The sequence below is a fragment of the Oncorhynchus gorbuscha genome, linkage group LG15 (assembly GCF_021184085.1).
Source record: "Oncorhynchus gorbuscha isolate QuinsamMale2020 ecotype Even-year linkage group LG15, OgorEven_v1.0, whole genome shotgun sequence".
Taxonomy (NCBI): Eukaryota; Metazoa; Chordata; class Actinopteri; order Salmoniformes; family Salmonidae; genus Oncorhynchus; species Oncorhynchus gorbuscha.
In genome coordinates, this window is record NC_060187.1 from 30,130,915 (window position 1) to 30,152,903 (window position 21,989).

Sequence of the window (21,989 nt, forward strand, 5' to 3'; positions counted from 1 at the left end):
CGTTCATCTTTGTCTCGATCCTGACTAGTCTCCCAGTCCTTGCCACAGAAAAACACCCCCACACTATGATGCTGCCACCATCATCCTTCACCGTAGGGATGGTGCCAGGTTTCCTCCAGACGTGATGCCTGCCATTCAGACCAAATAGTTTAATTTTGGTTTCATCAGACCAGAGGATCTTGTTTCACATGGTCTGAGAGTCTGTCATGTGCCTTTTACTGAGGAGTGGATTCCATCTGGCCAGTCTACCATAAAGGCCAGCTTGGTGGAGTCCTGCAGAGACGGCTGTCCTTCTGGAAGGTTCCCCCATCTCCAGAGGAACTCTAGAGCTCTTTCAGAGTGACCATAGGGTTCTTGGTCACCTCCCTGACCAAGGCCCTTCTCCTCCGATTGCTCAGTTTGGCTGGGCGGCCAGCTCTAGGAAGAGTTGACACAAGAGTCGACACAATGCTGTCTCGGCGCTCTACTGAAAATTCCTTCGACTTCACGGCTTGGTTTTTATTCTTACATGCACTATCAACTGTGGGACCTTATATAGACAGCTGTGTGTCTCATAGAAAAGGGTCTGAATACCTATGTAAATAAGGTATTTCTGTTTTCAATACATTTGCAAACATTTCTCAAAACCTGTTTTTGCTTTGTTTTTATGGGGTATTGTGTGATTATTAATTTTAAAATCCATTTTAGAATAAGGCTGTATGTAACGTAACAATGTGGAAAAAGTCAATGGGTCTGAAAACTTTCCGAAGGCACTGCAGTTGCCATGGTAATAATGACATCAAGGCTGTGAAAGCAAAACTGTCCCTGTTTCAGCATGATGTACAGGGAATTTGGAAATGAGATTTTATTGTCTGTGAAACCCAGATGATGTGTCCACTGAACTCTCAGACTGATTCAACAGTACTTTGGATGACAGAAGCTGTGGGGATTCAACCACAGCAGAACTCAAATATCAAAGCATCTAAATACAGGCGTGACAGAAGGGAGGGTGAGAGAGAGAAAGAGACTTTTTGGAAATTAAGACATTTTGGTTATAATTTCAGACATTCCTGAAAATTACAGCTATGCTCTTAGAAGGAAAATCAGATTTACATCAAATTAATGCATTTTCCTAGTCATGTATGCAGCCCTTTTTGAATTAATATAAATTACTCACATAATCAGTTTTCATTATGGTTATGAGGAGATGGGCTTACTTTCCCTTAAGCCTGAATGTTCGAAACTAACATTACATAGTTGCCATCAAATTCCCATTTTCAGTTTAAGGCACAACAAAACCTTTTTGAGATTGAAGTCCTCATAGAGGTCAGAAATGCCTGTTCGTTTCTGTAAACCTTTCAACAATATTACAGATAGCATTGCCAATGACTAGCATTCAGAGTATATCACTTTACTTTGTCTTCTTGCTTTTTAACTTTTTATTCTTCCCTCCAGCTTTGGATGCCTCATCCTGCAAAACAATAAAAGAATATTGAATAAAAGAAGGAAAATAGAAAAGACGAAGAGTACCACTTCATGACAAAGCTGGAAAACATTCAGTAATTATCCACAACCAGTGAGTTGTTTACCTTATAATCAGCGTATTAGATGTATACGCCTTCAGTGTAGTTGCATAGCAAATGACTACCAATGTTTCACCTTAATACGCATATTCCCCTGATCTGAATCAGGAAATGAGATGTGGAATAATGAATGCAACATGATGGTCACAAGACCACATTGGCCAGACAACTCGCTGAACGAGGGAGAGCTTGGTTTGTTGTTTTGGAAAGCTTTGAAAGTCTGAAGAAGTGTTCTATTGAAAAAGTGTCACAGCCGGCCATGACCGTGAGACCCATGAGGCGGCGTACAATTGGACCAGCGTCGTCCGGGTTAGGGGAGGGTTTGGCCGGACAGCATTTCCTTATCTCATCGTGCTCTAGCGACTCCTTGTGGCGAGTCGGGTGCCTGCTAACTGAATTTGGGCGTTAGTTGGACGGTGTTTCCTCTGACACATTGGTTATGCTGGCTTTCGAGATAAGCGAGTAGCGCGTCAAGAAGCAGTGCGGCTTGGCAGAGTTGTGTTTCGGAGGACGCATGGCTTTTGACCGTCGCCTCTCCCTAGTCTATAGGGGAGTTGCAGCGATGAGACAAGACTAACTACCAATTGCATATCACGTAATCGGGAAGAAAAAGGGGTAAAAAAATGTATTAAAATATATAGTGCCTTAGGAAAGTATTCAGACCCCTTGACTTTTTCCACATTTTGTTACAATACAAGCTTATTCTAAAATGGATTAAATAAATAAAATCATGAGCAATCTACACACAATACCCCATAATGACAACGCGAAAACAGGTTTTTTGAAATTTCTGCAAATTTCTAAAAGAGTTACACAGAAATACCTTATTTACATTATTCAGACCCTTTGCTATGAGACTCGAAATTGAGCTCAGATTCATCCTGTTTCCATTGATTATTCTTGACATGTTTCAACAACTTGATTGGAGTCCACCTGTGGTAAATTCTATTGATTGGACATGATTTGGAAAGGCACATACCTGTCTATATAAGTTCCCACAGCTGACAGTGTATGTCAGAGCAAAAACCAAGCAATGAGGTCGAAGGAATTGTCCGTAGAGCACTTTGACAGGATTGTTGTCGAGGCACATATCTGGGGAAGGGTACCAAACAATTTTTGCAGCATTTAAGATCCCCAAGAACATAGTGCCCTCCATCATGCTTAAATATAATAAGTTTGGAACCACCAACACTCTTCCTAGAACTGGCCTCCCAGCCAAACTAAGCAATCAGGGGAGAAGGGCCTTGGTCAGAGAGTTGACCAAGAACCCAATGGTCACTCTGACAGAGCTCTAGAGTTCCTCTGTGGAGATGGGAGAACCTTCCAGAAGGACAACCATCTCTGAAGCACTCCGCCAATCAGGCCTTTATGGTAGACTGGCCAGACGCAAGCCACTCCTCAGTAAAAGGCACATGACAGCCCGCTTGAAGTTTGCCAAAAGGCACCTCAAGGACACTCAGACCATGAGAAACAAGATTCTGTGGTCTGATGAAACCAAGATTAAACTCTTTGGTCTGAATGCCAAGCGTCACGCCTGGAGGAAACCTGGAACCATCCCTACGGTGAAGCATTGTTGTAGCAGCATCATGCTGTGGGGATGTTTTTCAGAGGCAGGGACTGGCAGACTTGCCAGGAACGAGACAAAGATGAACGGAGCTAAGTAACCTGCTCCAGAGTGCTCAGGACCTCAGAATAGGGCAAAGGTTCACCTTCCAACAGGACAACGACCCTAAGCACACAGCGAAGATAAAGCAGGAGTGGCTTCGGGACAAGTCTCTGAATGTCCAGACCTGAACCCAATCGAACATCTCTAGAGAGACCTGAAAATAGCTGTGCAGCAACACTCCCCATCCAACCTGACAGAGCTTGAGAGGATCTGCAGAGAGGAAAGGGAGAAACTTTCCAAATCAGGTGTGCCAAGCTTGTAGTGTCATACCCATGAAGACTCGAGGCTGTAATCGCTGCCAAAGGTGCTTCAACAAAGTACTGAGTAAAGGGTCTGAATACTTATGTAAATGTGATATTTCAGTTTTTTCTTTAAATAGAAATGAGCAAACATTTCTAAAAAACTATATTTGCTTTGTCATTATGGCGTATTGTGTGTAGATGACTGAGGGAAAAAAAAACAATTGAATCAATTTTAGGAACGTATCACAAATGTGGAAAAAGTCAACGGGTCTGAATACTTTCACACACACACACACACACACACACACACACACACACACACACACACACACACACACACACACACACACACACACACACACACACACACACACACACACACACACACACACACACACACACACACACACACACGCTCTTATCCAGACGACACACACACACACGTCCAAAAGTTTGGGATCACTTAGACATTTCCTTGTTTTTGAAAGAAAAGCACATTTTTCATCCATTAAAATAACACCAAATTGATCAGAAATACAGTGTAGACATTGTAAATGTTGTAAATGACTATCGTAGCTGGAAGTGGCAGATTTTTTATGGAATATCTACATAGGCGTGCAGATGCCCATTATCAGCAACCATCACTCCTGTGTTCCAATGGCACGTTGTGTTAGCTAATCCAAGTTTATCATTTTAATAGGCTAATTGATCATTAGAAAACCCTTTTGCAATTTTGTTAGCAAAGCTAAAAACTGTTGTTCTGATTAAAGAAGCAATAAAACTGGCCTTCTTTAGACTAGTCGAGTATCTGGATCATCAGCATTTGTGGGTTTGATTACAGGCTCAAAATGGCCAGAAACAAAGTACTTTTTTCTGAAACTCATCAGTCTATTCTTGTTCTGAGAAATGAAGGCTATTCCATGCGAGAAATTGCCAAGAAACTGAAAATCTCGTACAACGCTGTGTACTACTCCCTTCACAGAACAGCGCAATCTGGCTCTAACTAGAATAAAAAGAGGAGTGGGAGGCCCCGGTGCACAACTGAGCAAGAGGACAAGTACATTAGAGTGTCTAGTTTGAGAAACAGACACCTCACAAGTCCTCAACTGGTAGCTTCATAAAATAGTACCCGCAAAACACCAGTCTCAACATCAACAGTGAAGAGGCAAGTCTGGGATGCTGGCGTTCTAGGCAGAGTTGCAAAGAAAAAGCCAATAACAAGAAAAGATTAAGATGGGCAAAAGAACAGACACTGGACAGAGGAACTGCATCCCGGAGTCGCCTCTTCACTGTTGACGTTGAAACTGCTGTTTTGCAGTTAAACATCATTCAGTTTAACTGAATCCGCTCTGACCTTGTCCCACTTTCCATAAATAAATAACATTTGTTTCAGATAAGTAGAGGAGAAAGTTTCCATTAGACTTTCAGATTAGATTCTATGTATATGCCTGCTTATGTCAAAAGCGTCCAACAACGAGGAACGTAAAAACAATTCCCCATCAAGCTTGATATTACAAACAAACATTTAAACTTATATATAGATGGAAGATACATTTTGCACACAGTATTCATTTTGAATTACATCCAAGGTTTTGTTCAATATTCAGACTAAAGTCACTAAATGTATATACTATAGTGTGGACTTATGCCAAACTTAGACACATTACTAATAGGGAGAGAGGGTCTCACCGCAGAGGATGTGTATCCCTCCTGGACCAGGATGTTCCTGGCAGAGTTGTTGATATGTTTGAAACGGTCTGGACCCAGCAGGATCCCTCCATACCAGCGAGACACAACCACCAGCACATTCCGCACATCCAGGATCTGAGGTAGAACAACAGAGTGGTGTTGACACAGAGGCACATGATGGATGTGGTAGCTACTGTATATGTGGATGTTGATGATCGCTTTGGCATAGACTCAAATCACATGACAGATATGAATCACAAATAATGGCTGTTTGGGAATGATTATAAAACCGATGTTAAGCAATAAAGAGAGGCATACAGACATGTTTTCCTCTCCCAAGATAAAGACATCAGCATACAGAGAAAATTGTTGTGCAAGGATTGCTCCCACGGCAAAATAGACTTAATAGCTGGCACCTTCCCTTAACAGATGATTTATGTCAACAAGTGTGCTTGGAGATTTGGATGAGCAACATTCTGGTCACTGGTCCATGTACCCAAGCACCTCCTCATGTGTCATATCAAAGAGGATGTGACGATTAGGAAGACGATTGAAAGACCACATGTGACAGGGGATGACTAGTGAACACCCCCTGGAAGCCTGATTTCACCTTTGCAGCTGACACAGGATGCATCATAAAGAATAAACCTTTATCCAGAAGAATATCTGCCTCAGTCTCTCCGCTGTCAATCAACAGCCCTCTGCGCAGCAGGGGAGAATTTGGCTATGGGAGACCACGCCAATGCCATCTGTCTATTTACTGTAATAATAAACGTCTCCCTTTATTCTCTGCTCCGCACTTCACATTCGTACTGCCAAAATGAGTAAATGCTAAATTCAAAACGAAGAAGGGGTCTGAGAGGAAAATATATGAGAGAAAAACAGATTAAGAATCAGCTCTCAAAGTAAATTGCCTGTCAGTGTTGAGAGGTTCAAGTAGAACATTAATCAGAATCCTACCCAAAAGCACCTGGGTGGTAGTGGTGGGGGTGAGCATTAGACTGAAGGCTCTTCTCTTCACTTATTAGGTCAGATTCAGTGACAATGGAAGAATGATGACATACAGTCAGGTCCAAAATTATTGGCACCCTTGAGAAAGATGAGCGAAAAAGACTATAAAATAATTCAAATACTGAGCTATATTGTATGCTCAATAAATGGGGATTTTTGTTTTTATACTAATAAAATTGCTCAAAGAAAGAGATTTTGTTTAACAAGTAATATTTTTTTACTCAAAAAGGTAGGGTCCAAAATTATTGACACCCCGTTTATCAATACCTTTCAATACATTTCTAAAATGTTTTATGAGTTGGAGAACATATTGGGAAGGATCTTAGACCATTCCTCCATACAGAATCTTTCCAGATCCTTGATATCCTTTGTCTGCGGTTATGGACTGTCCTCTTCAATTCAAACCACAGGTTTGAAGACTGAGATGGCCATTGCAAAATGTAAATTATAAATTAGGTGGTTCAAGCCCTGAATGGTATTTAAGCAATAAGGCACAAGGAGGTGTGGTATATGGCCAATATACCACGGCTAAGGGCTGTTCTTACGCACAGCGTAACAAGGAGTGCCTGGATACAGCCCTTAGCCGTGGTATATTGGCCATATACCCCAAACCCCCAAGGTGTCTTATTGCTATTATAAACTGGTTACCAATGTAATTAGAGCAATACAAATTAATATTTTGTCATACCTGTGATATATAGTCTGATATACCACAGCTGTCAGCCAATCAGCATTCAGGGATCGAACCACCCAGTTTATAATGCTTAATTAACCATTTCTTTGTGGATTTTGATTTGTGCTTGGGGTTATTGTCTTGCTGGAAGATCCACTTGCAGCCAAGTGTCAGCCTCTTGGCTAAAATGTCCTGCTACTTGGTAAAGTTCATGTTGTCGTTGACCTTAACAAGGGCCAAAGCACCAGGGTATGCAAAATAGCCCTAGAACATCAAAGATCCACCACCATATTTTACAGTAGGTATGAGGTACTTTCTGTATACTTCCGTTTTTCGACACCACTGGTGTTTGTGGCCAAAGAGCTCATGTCATCTGAACCTAGCACCGTCTGGAGTTTGTTAAACGGCATTGGCACTTGGATTGGAACATGTGCTATGGTCATAAATCGGTCTCCATTGAACAGACTCAGTTCAACCTATAATCCAAAATCAGATTGTCCAGAGCATAGATAGAACAACGTCCTGTGGGGTTCAGGATGAACCGTTCGGCTCAGTACGAATTCTTCTCAAGATGTCTTATCCAACTCAGACAGTGCTATTGTTTTTAAAAAGGGGCTACCATCAAAGGCAGATTAATCTGAGAAACATGTAAACAAGACTCTGTACTCCAGCAGAGAAATCCAATGAGACATTTCACTGTGGTGCACTCATAGTCTGACATTTGGCATTCTTGCAAGCTGATGTTATGGATGAATACGAATGCATGAAAAAGATTTGATTGTTAGAGCCTCAGTTTGTACCCACTAATATTGACTGAAACAGGAATGGATGCTTGCTTGAATTATGTATAGGCATGAGTACTCGAATGGACATCAAAGATCAATCTTTAACAAGCTATAAAAAATAAAAAAATAAAAAATACTATAAAACGATTTGGTGGAATGTGCTTTGTGGCTGCCCGAAAGGGCAAGTACATTTTTTTCTTAAAGTCAATGTTAATTAATACATGTGCATTTGCGGGTCACAACAAAAACGAAACCAACTTCAAGCCAAGCATCACACCGTTCTTCTCCCTAAATTCCCTTTCCCCTTCCCCTGTCTCGTTCACTCAATTGCATTCCAGCCACTCCCTACGCACACAAGCTCCCGATAGGCCTACACAAATAAATGGCTATAAAAAAGTATGTAACTGATGAGTCCTAGGGTTGCCAACTGTCCCGTATTAGCCGGGATGTTCCTTATATTGCGCTAAATTGGTTTGTCCCATACGGGACCCCTCTTGTCCTGTATATTCATCCAATCACAGTATAGTTTAAACGCGCCAATTCCTGCAAAGTCATTTCTGTTGTTGTTCGGTCGGTTTGGCATATCAAGGAAATATGGACAAACCTCCAAAAAAAGAAAAGACTGTGCAGCTACAACAAACAATGTGAAGTAAAAAAGACGTGGGTTAAACCCGTCAGTGGTGACTCCACGAAAGCTTTCTGTACTGCATGTCATCGGGAATTATCAATTGGCCATGGAGGGGAGAATGACCTAACTCAGCATGCATCCACAGAAATGCACAAGAAGGCTCCCTAGCTAAAGGTGCTAGCAATATCGGTGCATTCTTCTTGACGTCTACTGCGGAAACTAACAGAATTGGAAAGCACCACTCCATTTACCAGTTATTGAGCAGTGCCAACAATTGCATTCTGAAAGCTAATACATAGCTTATAATGCCTGCACACATAGCTTATAATGCCTGCAAGCACGCTTGCGTTCAGCTGTCAGTGGATATTGAGACAATTGTTTTAATGAGCTACCGCCACGTATCAGTATCTGCTTCCCGAAGAGAGGAACTGCATGCATTTTTCACCTTTGTTCATATTGAGTGGCGTGAAATTCTGCGACATGTTTCCACACGATGGCTCGCTCTTCATCCAGCTTTCGTTTGTCTCCTGCAAAGCTGGCCAGGTCTTACTTCATACTTTAGGTCCCTTGAGGAGACCTGTCCTGTGGCACTGAAGAGTATTTTTGAGTATGAAGAAAAAAACTGTCATGTATTGTCATGTTATGTCTTGTTCCTGTTCTTTCTCTTCTCTTCGTTTCCCCCTGCTGGTCGTATTAGGTTACCTTCTCTCCCTCTATCTCTCTCTCACTCTATGGTCCCTTTCCTTCTCCCAGCTGTCCCTCATTCTCCTCTAACGACCTCGTTTACTCTCTCACACCTGTTCCCTCTTTTCCCTCTGATTAGGTCTCTATTTCTCTCTCTGTTTCTGCTTCTGTCTTTGTCGGATTCTCGTTTGCTTCGCCCTTGTTCTGTCCTGTCGTAATCTGCCTCTTCATTAGATGCTGCGTTTGATCAGGTGCCTCTGTCCTCTACGGCCCGCTCCTACCCGGAGGGACCTGCAGTCAGTTGCCGCTAGCCCTGCTATTCTCCTCTACTGCTAGAAGGGGACTAGTCAACCGATACATCTGAAGAGGATTTATGTTTTCCCTGTGTTTGAACATTAAAAGACTCTGTTTCTGTTAAACCGCTTTTGGGTCCTCACTCACCTGCATAACAAAAACAAAAGTAGCTGTATCTGCGCTTTTTCCACAATGCGGGGGGTGTTGATGACCAACTCGTAAAAAAGCTGGAGAAAACAACGCTCTGCATCACAGATGTTTACGAGGAAGTCCAAAAGTTCAAAATGAAGATGCTTCAGCGGAAACAGGACAGCGTTTTTGGAACCAGACCAAGCAGCTGATGGACAAACAATTGTCATCAAAGGTCTAAGCAGCAACAGGACTTTGTGAAGTTCTATGAAGCTGTCATTACATACATTGACAAGTGGTTTGATTTCTCACCGGAAAATGTAATGGTGAAACTGAAACCGATCGGCCTCTATGAGGAGCTCTCCTTCACTGACCAGCCTCTATGAGGAGCTCTCCACCACTGACCAGCCTCTATGAGGAGCTCTCCACCACTGACCAGCCTCTATGAGGAGCTCTCCACCACTGACCAGCCTCTATGAGGAGCTCTCCACCACTGACAAGCCTCTATGAGGAGCTCTCCACCACTGACAAGCCTCTATGAGGAGGTCTCCACCACTGACCAGCCTCTATGAGGAGCTCTCCACCACTGACCAGCCTCTATGAGGAGCTCTCCACCACTGACCAGCCTCTATGAGGAGCTCTCCACCACTGACCAGCCTCTATGAGGAGCTCTCCACCACTGACCAGCCTCTATGAGGAGCTCTCCACCACTGACCAGCCTCTATGAGGAGCTCTCCACCACTGACCAGCCTCTGAGGAGCTCTCCACCACTGACCAGCCTCTATGAGGAGCTCTCCACCACTGACCAGCCTCTATGAGGAGCTCTCCACCACTGACCAGCCTCTATGAGGAGCTCTCCTTCACTGACCTGGAGCAGGTGGTGGTTGCCCTCAAAATGACAGAGACTGTCAGTATGGACCAACTCTATGAAGAGTGTTGTGCTAGCCGGAAGGAAATACAGAAAGCCAGACAGGATACCACAAAATCCACCAGTGAAAAGTGGATGGCACTTTTCCAAAATCTAGGGAAAGCCAACAACATGATCAACATGTTCAGGATTGTCTCATTTGTCCTCAGTGTGCCAGGCTCAAATGCTTTTGTAGAGGATTTTCTCTCTGATGACCATTAAATGATCAGACTCAAGAAACAGATGCAGCACAGAGCTGATCAAAAATGAACTTCAAATATCTGTGAACTTTGACTTGTCATGTAAGGACTTCTCTCTGGCTATGCAAAAGGACAAAGGACTGCTTGAATAAGTCAAGTGCAGCAAAAAAAATAAGTAAGTAGACAGGATTGTGTAGAGGCAGACATCTGGGGAAAGGTACCAAAAGAATTCTGCAGCATTGAAGGTCCCCAAGAACACAGTGGCCTCCATCATTCTTAGATGTAAGAAGTTTGGAACCACCAAGGCTCTTCCTAGTGCTGGCTGCCCAGTCAAACTGAGCAATTGCAGGAGAAGGGCCTTGGCCAGGGAGGTGACCAAGAATCCGATGTTCACTCTGACAGAGATCCAGAGTTTCTCTGTGGAGATGGGAGAACCTTCCAGAAGGACAACCATCTCTGCAGCACTCCACCAAGCAGGCATTTATGGTAGACTGGCCAGAAAGAAGCCACTCCTAAGGGATGTTTTTCAGAGGCAGAGACTGGGAAACTAGTCAGGATCAAGGGAAAGATGAACGGAGCAAAGTACAGAGTGATCCTTGATGAAAACCTGCTCCAGAGCAGGACTCTTGGAAGATTAGTCCAAATTGGGACTAAAAGAGATCCAAATGAAATAAAATAAAATCCAGAGCGCTCAGGACCTCAGACTGGGGCGAAGGTTCACCTTCCAACAGGACAACGACCCTAAGCACACAGCCAAGACAATGCAGGAGTGGCTTTGTATTTTTTTTAAATAAATTTGCCTAAACTTCTAAAAAAACTGTTTTTGCTTTGTCATTATGGGGTATTGTGTGGATGGATTTGGGCAAAAAAAACAATAATCCTTTTTAGAATAAAGCTGTAATGCAACAAAATGTGGAAAAAGTCAAGGGGTCTGAATACTTTCCGAATGCACTGTGTTTCCTCAGCTTTCTTATCTCCAAGATATAGGACAAACACTGCAAAACCTTAATTCTTATGATTCATTTTTTTTGACTGCCTTTTTTGCCAATTATTAATGTTATTCAATGCGTTTCTCTGGGCTTTAGTAGTAAAGGTCAAATTCAAGGCTTGTGCATGGCTACTTATCAAAGTGAATCTTAAATAGGATATATTGTACATTACCTTGGACTTAAGATTATATTCAAGTTATAAACAGGAGAGGGTCAGTGAACCTCAAGACCACAGAGGGTTGGTTTGAAAACGTAAAATGGGTCCTTGAGGCATAAGGCAACCGTGTGAATACTGAATGAAGCACTAGAGGGTACGGAGCAAAGTGGACATAGAGCAAAGCACCTGTAGTAAGTGAAGCAGTCGTCCTCCCGCTGCGGTCTCTCCATCATCCTCACAGTCCTGCAGGAAACTCTGCTTTTCTTCACAGTATATCCTACAGAGAATATAGGTTGTAGTTGGTTGAGACTTTTGGTATGAGAATGTACTTAAACTGCATGTCTCCTTGAAGGAAACTTTTCAAATCTCTGAATGTCAGCATCTCCTGTTGGGTTAATGACCACCCAGAAAGCATCAAGCATCTTATAAAGGCTCAATGTAACTCATTAAACCTAGCCTACTTACAGCACACACATTGTCAAATAACAATTGATCAACTGTGTGATTAGAGAGATATAAACCCACGGTGAATATTACAACTCGTTATGTATATTCAAAACTGGATGCTCTACCTGTATGCATAAATATTGTGAGTGGCGCTTGCAATCTTCTTGTTTTCAAACAGCTTGTCAAGAACCATTCTAACCTGAAACACAAAAACAAATCTGTTTGAATTGCCTCCTTTCCTCTAATCATACTCTTAACATTAGAAGTATAGTGGGTACGTCCATCCCTAAAGTACAACTTCTGCATTAAAGACAGAACGGTAGCCCACTCGTATGAGAACTCCTGTGTGGTGGGTGCATAAAGATGAGGGTAATCATTGATTCCTCTTCAAACAGATGGCATATCCAACAGAAAGACTGAGATAAAACCCCAAACAGGTTCGGTTGACTCCTACTCTTGACAATATATCAGGTAACTTTATTTCAAAAGTTTGTATAAACAGTTTTCTTATTAAAAAATGCCTACTTGTATATTGGGTGGGTAATCGTAATACTGAAAATGTACAGCATGTAAAAAGAGAACCATACAGTTGTGCAATAGTTAACTGTTAATGCTTATGGTACAATGTGCACTGTAATTACATCTACACAGTTCATGTACTCTCCAGGAAATTACATAATTATCACTGTCTAAATTGCAATTGATGGCAGGTTAGATATGTTTAAAGCAGCTCTTTCCGTTTTCATCCTGAGAACATTTAGCAGCAGGAGCACAGCCTGAGGATGTTTGGTTTTCCATATTGGAAGCACATTAGCATTGAAACTACATCCTCTCCACATGAGCTTTAACTCACAGCTTCTTCTCTCTCCCAACAGGGTAGCATTGTCTAGCATGATTTTGAAGATTTTAAGGCTTGTGATTTACTTCCCTAACTTGTTCTGTGATGGATGTGAGAATATGAATGTTTTATAGTCAGAAAGAGGAGGGAGACAGGAGAGGGCCTACACAGTACCTGTCTCGGTGTTACCACAGGGGCTAAGTGTGGTTGGAAGGTGCTGCGTCTTTCTGTTATCGTCTCCCCCAGTTTTATAGGAGGTAGTTCCTCATCTACAAAGATTTATAAACACAAAAATAAAAGGCACAAGTAAGAACCAATTAACAGTGGATTAACACGTGGGCAGCAAGCACAATTCAGTTTATATACAAAATGTAAACGGTTCTTTCCTTTCAGATGCGATTATAATTAAGGCTTAGAAATGACTTGTTTTTTTATTCTTTCTCTATTCAAGAATGTGCAGTCAGTGCCATACCACTTGAGTGATTTTCGAAGAGGTGAACATTCTCTTTGTTCAGCTTCAGATTGCGGTAATCAGGCATTTCTACATCATCCGCCACTTCCTCCTCCTCTGTTGCCATATTTCTCACCTCTGGTTGCTCCACTGTGAGAGAAGTAGAAAGATGGACAGGCTGTAAAATGAATTCAATGTGTATATGTGATTGTGTATCTTTGTGTCCCGTGATGCGTTTGAGTGACTTTGAAGGTCCTTTCTGCCTTGACCATATGCCTAATTTACATGGACACCTACCACACAGGTCCCATCTTCAGATAATTACCATTGCATGACCATAAAATGAACTAAATGTTCTAACAATGGGCCTCCCGGGTGGCGCAGTGGTTAAGGGTGTTGTACTGCAGCGCTAGCTGTGCCACCAGAGACTCTGGGTTCACGCCCAGGCTCTGTCGTAACCGGCCGCAACCGGGAGGTCCGTGGGGCGACGCACAATTGGCCTAACGCTGTTCGGGTTAGGGAGGGTTTGGCCGGTAGGGATATCCTTGTCTCATCGCGCACCAGCGACTCCTGTGGTGGGCCTGGCGCAGTGCACGGTGTTTCCTCCGACACATTGGTGCGGCTGGCTTCCGGGTTGGATGCCCGCTGTGTTAAGAAGCAGTGCGGCTTGGTTGGGTTGTGTATCGGAGGACGCATGACTTTCAACCTTCGTCTCTCCCGAGCCCGTACGGGAGTTGTAGCGATGAGACATGATAGTAGCTACTAAACAATTGGATACTACGAAATTGGGGAGAAAAAGGGGTAAATTTTCAAAAAATAATAATAAAAAATGTTCTAACAAGACAGATAAAGCCAATTAAGAGGGATAAGTAGAACAAGGGTTACTTTGAATGTTAATATACTGATATTTCGGGGAAAAATTATACTGAAAGGTACAGGTGTACTATACTAAAAAGTACATACAGTGCCTTCAGAAAGAAACTACCAAGCCCATAAAGATGACAAGCATACCCATAACATGATGGAGCCACCACCATGCTTGAAAATATGAAAAGTGGTACTCAGTGATGTATTGTATTTGCCCCAAATATAACACTATTGTATTCAGTACAATTTTTTTGCAATATTATTTTAGTGCCTTACTGCAAGCAGGATGCATGTTTTGAAAGCTTCCTTCTTCTCATGTTGTCATTTATGTTACTATTGTGGAGTAACTACAATGTTGTTGATCCATCCTCAGTTTTCTCCTATCACTCTGTAACAGTTTAAAAAAAATCACCATTGGCCTCATGGTGAAATCCCTGAATGGTTTCCTTCCTCTCCGGCAGTTAGGAAGAGCGCCTGTATTTTTGTAGTGACCGGGTGTATTAATACATCATCTAAGATGTAATTAATAACTGCACCATGCTCAAATGGATATTCAGCATTATTAAATAAATTTTTATCTATCGATCAATACGTGCCCTTCTTCGCGAACTAGTGGAAAACCTCCCTGGTCTTTGTTGTTGAATCTGTGTTTGAAATTCACTGCTCGACTGAGGGAGTTTACAGTTAATTTTACGTGTGGATTACAGAGATTGGGTAGTCGTTTAAAAATCATGTTAAACACTATTTTTGCACAAAGAGTTCAGGCAATTTATGTGCCTTATTAAGCTAATATTTATTCCTTAACTTATTTAGTCAAGATATTTCAGCTTTTAATTTTTTAATAATTTGTAAACATTTCTAAAAACATAATCCACTTTGACATTATGGGGTATTGTGTGTAGATTGTGTGTAGATCAGTGACAGAAAATCTGAATTTAATCCATTTTAAATTCAGTTTTTAACAACAAAAATGTGGAAAAAGTCTAGTGGTGTTAATACTTTCTTGAAGGCACTGTACAACTACTATATTAAATATACAACGCATAACCAAATTATGCCGTTGAACTTTATGGTGCTATAATGATTATGGAGTCCATGAACATCTACAGTGGGGTCTGAAATTAATGACACCCTTGATAAAGATGAGCAAATATGACTAACAATCATTCAAATACTGAGCTATACTGTATGCTCAAAAAATTGGGGAAATTATATATTTTTTATACCAATACAATTGCTGAGAGAAAGAGATTTTGTTTTACAAGTAATATCATTTTTTTCTCAAAAAGGTAGGGGTCAAAATTACTGACACCCTTGTTTTTAATACCTTACATTGAGAGGAAAATGGCACTGATCCTTTTTCTAAAATGTTTAATGAGTTGGATAACACATTGGGAGGGATCTTAGACCATTCAATGCATATAAAATCCTTCCAGGTCCTTGATATTCCACGTCTGTGGTTATGGAATGCCCTCTTCAATTCAAACCACAGGTTTTCAATGGGTTTCACATGCTTTCTAGACAACAGATGTAGACTAACGACTGGTTACTTACGGGTCAGTTTCCAACAATGCAGAGTTAAAGATAAACATAAAAAAATATAAATAGTAACACAAGGAATAAATACACAGTGAATAACGAAAAAAAAACAAAGAGTAAAAATTACATGGTACTGGTACTTCCAGTATATAGCCAAGGCGATGTGCAGGGGTATGAGTTTATTGAGGTAGCTATGTACTATATATATATAGGTAGAGGTAAAGTGACTAGATAGGATAGATAATAGACAGTAGAAGCATATTTAACCCCTTTTTTGGGGTAGGCACAATCATGTTTTAAAACGGTACCGGTTACATTCAGATTAATCCCCATTTCAATGTGGATTAATATGCGTTTGTGGTTATTGTCTTTCTGGAAGATCCACTTGCGGCCAAGTTTCAGCCCCTGGCAGAGGCAACCAGGTTTATCGTGAAAATGTCCTGGTACTAGGTCAAGTTCATGATGCCATTGACCTTAATAAGGGCCTCAGGACCAGTGGAAGCCTAATAATGCCATAACATCAAAGATCTTCCATCATATTTTACAGTAAGGGGTTATTTTCTGCTTATGCATTGTCATTTCAACACCAAACCCACCACTGGTGTGTGTGGCCAAAGAACTCAACTTTCATGTCATCTGACCAAAGTACCAGTTTGAGTGCCAATGCCGTTTAGCAAACTCCAGACATTTACATATGTTAGATGAAATAATAATGTAGGTTTTTGGCCACGCACACCAGTGGTGGGATTGGTATTGAAATGAGAATGCATGAACATAAATGAACCCCATACCTACTGTAAAATATGGTGGTGGACACAATGTAGCTCAGTATTTGAATTATTTATTTTAAGCAGTCATTTTTGCTCATCTTTATCAAGGGTGTCAATAATTTCAGACCCCACTGTATAGGCCTTTTCATCAAATAATCTCAAATCACTTCTCTGACAGTTTTTTTTTATCTAGATAAGGATGCTTCCACAAGTAAAATGATTGCGTTTAGAATAGTAGGAGTTCATTAAAAAGGGGAAAACTTTGCAATGAGAATACATTTAAATGAAGGTTCAGAGGGCATTAACACCAAACCATTTCCCAAATCAGTTGCTGCAATTTGAATACAAGCTGCAATTTGAATACAAAATACCATTTTCAACTTGCCTTTTATACTTTTATGAATGTGCTCCAAACTGAATGATTTCCTCTAAAGCAAGGATGCTCTGTGACCTATACCCAGCATCTCATTTTCACAGCATACACATTCTCTGCTTTCTCCCATTTCAGTTGATCATAACAACTGTACAGAGAGAAAGAACATAATTACAATGATAGGACTGCATCCATATTGATGGATTCCATAGTTATTAATTGAAATAGTACTACATTAAAGCACTGTGCTTAATTAGCTAACAAGTTTGACGGCTTTAGAAAACAGTGAAGAGTTAGAATAATATGGTATCCTGTTTTTCTTAGTGTTCAAAAAGGGGAATAAAAGGCATTAAAACTCATCCATTCATAGAAAACCATTTTCAAAGACAATACAACAAACAACCAAATGTACTTCCCTTTCCTCAGCCTCTTAAAAAAAATATTTGACAAAGGTTTCGTCACAGGCTCACAGCACTGAAAGCCATTACTCAGATACTGATCTTCATTCAGTTAAATTACAGAAACAGGAAAGAGGGCTTTTCATATACCACCCACCAAGTCTTGTGTTCATCTTATCACAATGATGCATGGGAGCACATCAAAGACCTGAATGAAAGACCCCAAGAATTCGGACTGTCATCTCCAAGAAAGGAAAGAGATTGAAATCAAGCTTTCTCAATAGTTTTTTCTGTCTGAGCTTATTGGCATTAATATATACCTTTATGAGGAAGGCAATGGGTGCACACTTTCATAATTGGATTTCTGGAGTTGGAAAAAAATGATTTATTTACTGCCCTCTAGTGAAAAAATAAAGCATACTATCAATCAGACGTGACATGCGATTCTCACCTGTGTCTGTGCTTTGGGATTTCTCCAGGAGGAACTCCCGGACCTTCTCTACCCAGAGGTAGAGGATGCTTTCCCCAGTGTTCTCACTGTTAGGAAAGACACCACTGGTTAGTTTGATGTCAGTGGAGACATATCTACTCAGAGACATGGGTGAGACAGGGTAATGGACTGTAAATCAGCAATACCGCAAGCTAACATGGCTTCACCATCAGGAAATCCATCTTTAGGTTATCATTATGATGGAATCCCCTCCATGTTCAGGGGTAACTATTCTGTGCTTCATGTACAGTAGTCAGTGATTATGAAATACACTCACACATAGAGCTCCTCAAGGCTGTTGGACAGGGTCTTTCTATCAGGGCCTCGCAACCATGCTGCACTGCATGAGGAGAGAAGGCAGAATATGTCTCAAATGTTAGTCTTAATAATTAGCTTTTTTATGCCTGATACATGTTTATCAGAGATAGTGTAAGTGTACTGTACTGTAAAACCCAACATGTAGACTTACTTTATTTGGTAGACAGGTGGTGCTGCACTCGGGTAATCATGTGGGAGAATGATCTAATTATGGAAATTAAACTCTTGAGTTATTGCTATCATACACTGCTCGGAAACTTTTTAAACACACAAAAATGTAATGAAACAATTACCTGTAAACATGCTTTCAGTTTTGGATAGTCTATATCATCCGTTATTTTGATGCAAAATATTCTTGCTGCTTCATCAATAACACACCATTCGTCACCGTATATGGAGGAAAGTGCCTCGACCTCTTCGATCTGATGAAGAAAATAGTGTAATATTGTGTTCTAATAATAATAATGTAGTCATCCAAAAGCAAATTATCTACAAGCATTCTCTCATGTCTGTTTTTATAGTTGAGTCAACTATATAAACATATGAATCAAAGTACAAAATGGGTCATACTCTCCACTAATGTGAACTTCAGTCATGCCCAGCCCTGAGTTCTGTTCAACAGTAGGGTACTTACTTGAGATTGAAGATCCCCTGCATTCCCAACATCTATGTTTGCCATTAATTTATCCAAAGCAAGTAAGCAGACAAACACTTCAGTTCATACTTAGAAGTAGTAATGTTACAGCAGTCTATTCGTACAGTATCAACACAAAATTAGCTCGATAAGAGGCTTGCTTGACATTCTGTATCACCAACTCAGCTGTTGCTCTGACAGGACAAAGAACCACCTCCAGGTCAAGGTTTTCACGTACTACCAAAATAAGAGTCCTTATTTGAAACCAGTCATATATACATCCTTGTTTGAAACACATGGTGCAATAAGTGGATTAATTAGCTAAACAAATATTATAGCAATCATCACTCATTTTAAATTCAAGAAATGTAAATCAATGTAAAATTCCATATCAATCACTTTCCCCCCACCATTTCATCTTTTGAACAAGGACTTTTACAATGAAATGTATTCACTTTTGACCCGGAAATTGTAGTTTAAATCATGAACGCTTGGTATGAAGTACGAAAGGTCTTCTAGCTAGACGTTTTAAAACTTTGGGGAATTATCGCCACGTCTGCAACCCGTGGTCACAGCATATAGATCCTATTAAATTATTAATATAGGTTGTTCTAATTCCTAATTATATGGGCCACACACAATGATTTATATATACACACCTCACCCAATTGTGTATATCTAGGCCTCACCACAGTTGGCAATATTAGGACTTTAGTTTTGTGCTTTCAAAATAAAAGCCCGAAGTAAACGCTATGCGTATGATACGAATCAATATTTGTTTGCAATTTTGCATCGTGCATGATTTTAATTTTTTATTGTCACATACACCGGATAGGTGCAGTGAAATGTGTTCTTTTACAGGGTCAGCCATAATGTGTGCATTATAGTCATAGTGCATTGTGATACAAAAATATAACTACATCTGGGGAAAATATAAACTCAAGAGTGGTCTTACTTTTTATAAGAGAAATAATATTATTATTTGGAGCACATTGAGAAATGGTTGGCGTCTATGTATATGAATGTAATGAACATTAAAATATTTAAAATAGAAAAATAGAAATCACTATTTGGAAGGATGCAGTTTGGAAATGTATTGACTAACTGTATTTATGTTGAATTGCGCAAATTTGGACTGTAGAAAATAATATAGATTGTGTGTTTGTCCCTTTACAACTGGGACGATGTGGTGCCAATCGGTGCTGCTACGTCGACAGGAGAGCCACAGAGCTGAAAACCGATTGCTCGAGCTTCGCAGAGAGGGATGTAGCTGGGCAGGAAGCGCACAGCACAGGACACTCACTAGACGTACTTCGTAGCTGTCAGAATATAGCTCAGTGTGTCAGTCACATCAGAAATATTACTTCACGTCATGGGAGAGATCATATTTGATCATATAATCACACAGCCTGGATGTTTTGTGTAACGGACACAAGAAGACGTGCCTGTAAAAGGAATTATTTATGGTTTGGGAAGGTTTTATGGGAGTAGCTAGCTAGCAACTTTGCTGGCTCGTCGGAGGACATTTTGCAAGGATGCTACGGTGGATAAGGCAACAGCTGGTAAGTGAGCCTCTTTGCTAACTTGCTATATTTGCTAGTAAGTGTAACGTTACTTTGCTATTGAGAAAGACGTCGATGCACATAAAACAATATGATGTGGTTGTTTTTGAAGAGTTAAACATCCAACCAGAACTGGGTGCTCGTACCTAAGTTCGCTTAGTAGATAACGTTAGTTAGCAAGCTAGCTAGCTTGTTTGTTTACCAAACATTGGCGTGGCTAGCAGCGAACTACTAGTAGGTACATGACGCCAGCCAGGCCCACTTATACATTCTACTCAAACTTATTTTGGCTGGCAAGTTTGTTCGCTGGTATGTCTGATGATCTAGCTAGTAGTAGTTAAGCTGTTTTGACAGTAATAGTTATGCTAAAAACTAACCAGCCAGCTAGTGTAGTTAACTATATATTTGGCATTGGACAGTTTAGCCACATATATGTAACGAATCGTTATCAACTAACTAACTAGGAAGACATTCATTTTAGCCGCTGCATTGAAAAGCCAGACACGCAGGTATATGTTTAGAACTAGCCCAGCATTGTCGTTGTATCACGTAGTTTGCCTAAATCTTAGCCTCAACGCCTAGCTACCTAATTGTCTACAGCAGCATTAGCTAACTAAATCAGATTCTAGAAGGCTACGGCTAGCTAGAACATATACTATTTTCTCTCAATGAATCAGGGTGAAGATTCAATTCAAGATTAATTTAAATCATTTCTAGAGATTCATTAAAATTTGTATTAATGTGGCACTAACCGCGTCTTCATTTAGCATTTTTCATTTAATTCATTGAATTTCAATTAAACGTCCTGAATTGACCCTAAACTCAATTGTTAAATACATAGCTAGTGTACAGAAACAATCAAAACCAACTCTCCCCTTTTTGTCATGAATAATGAATAAATGCTTTTTTTAGTTGTGGTGCAGAACTAAAAAAAAACAGCCCGCTTGATGACCTAGCCCTAGTAGTTACTTATGGACTAACATTACATTAACATATACTAACATGCTGTCTGCCACCTGCAGTAAGTGGAATTCAGCCAACTGCTTAGCTTACAGTTCTTAATGAATACAGAATTTGAGAAGATTATAATGAAAGTGACTGCACAGTGACCTTGATCTCATGTGAATGTTTGCTTTCAGGAAAAACAAGCAGCTGAGGGGAGTAGATATGAGTGATTTCATTGATATAAGTGTTTTCCAACTCCAGTCCTTTAGAACATCCAACAGTACACCTTTTTTTGTAGCCCTGGAACAACATTCCTCATTCAACTCATCAAGGGCTTGATGACTGGTTGAACCAAATGTGCTTGTCCAAGGTTACAGTAAAAATGTATACTATTGCAATTACTCGAGGACCAGGGTTTGGAAACGCTGATTTAATACACCACGGAACATTATTTTTCATAGAATGGGCTGAATGTTATCATAGAATGCTCAGGCTACACACAGTAACTGTCACTATCACCAACCAGCCTAATCCACTGTAAATCGGAATAATATGACATGAGGTAATTTTCTTGCAGGGAATGCCCAGTCAGAGCTGACCTTTTGGAGCTATAGATTTGGATAGTATGGGGAGGGGAGTGGCCAATCTTATCCCAGCTGCTGTTACCTGCACCACACTCAATCCCAGTCCTCACTTCATTAGCTTCACACTGATGGGGTGCCACTCACAGTTGTGCCATCA

The 21,989-nt window shown here is 40.7% G+C and overlaps 2 protein-coding genes across 4 annotated transcripts in view; one reads left to right on the plus strand and one right to left on the minus strand.

Moving 5' to 3' along the window:
• Positions 1-629: 629 nt before the first annotated feature.
• On the minus strand, positions 630-18,939 carry impact (impact RWD domain protein). Its single transcript, XM_046299664.1, has 11 exons — positions 18,742-18,939; positions 18,401-18,529; positions 18,259-18,311; positions 18,067-18,129; positions 17,751-17,836; positions 13,374-13,502; positions 13,076-13,170; positions 12,189-12,262; positions 11,803-11,893; positions 5,160-5,294; positions 630-1,450 (listed from the first exon to the last, which is right to left on the minus strand). The coding sequence occupies exons 1-11, from the start codon at positions 18,784-18,786 to the stop codon at positions 1,391-1,393; spliced, it is 960 nt and encodes a 319-aa protein (XP_046155620.1). The 5' UTR covers positions 18,787-18,939; the 3' UTR covers positions 630-1,390.
• A 1,003-nt stretch (positions 18,940-19,942) lies between these two features.
• LOC123996905 (phospholipid-transporting ATPase IF-like) overlaps positions 19,943-21,989 on the plus strand; it is a 44,169-nt gene continuing 42,122 nt past the window's right edge. For 2 of the 3 annotated variants that reach the window (XM_046300730.1, XM_046300731.1), the window contains exon 1: positions 19,943-20,303. In XM_046300730.1, the coding sequence (XP_046156686.1) occupies positions 20,277-20,303 (27 nt within the window). In that variant the 5' untranslated portion in view covers positions 19,943-20,276. The remainder of the gene's footprint in view (positions 20,304-21,989) is intronic. The other variant, XM_046300729.1, reaches the window with a different exon arrangement.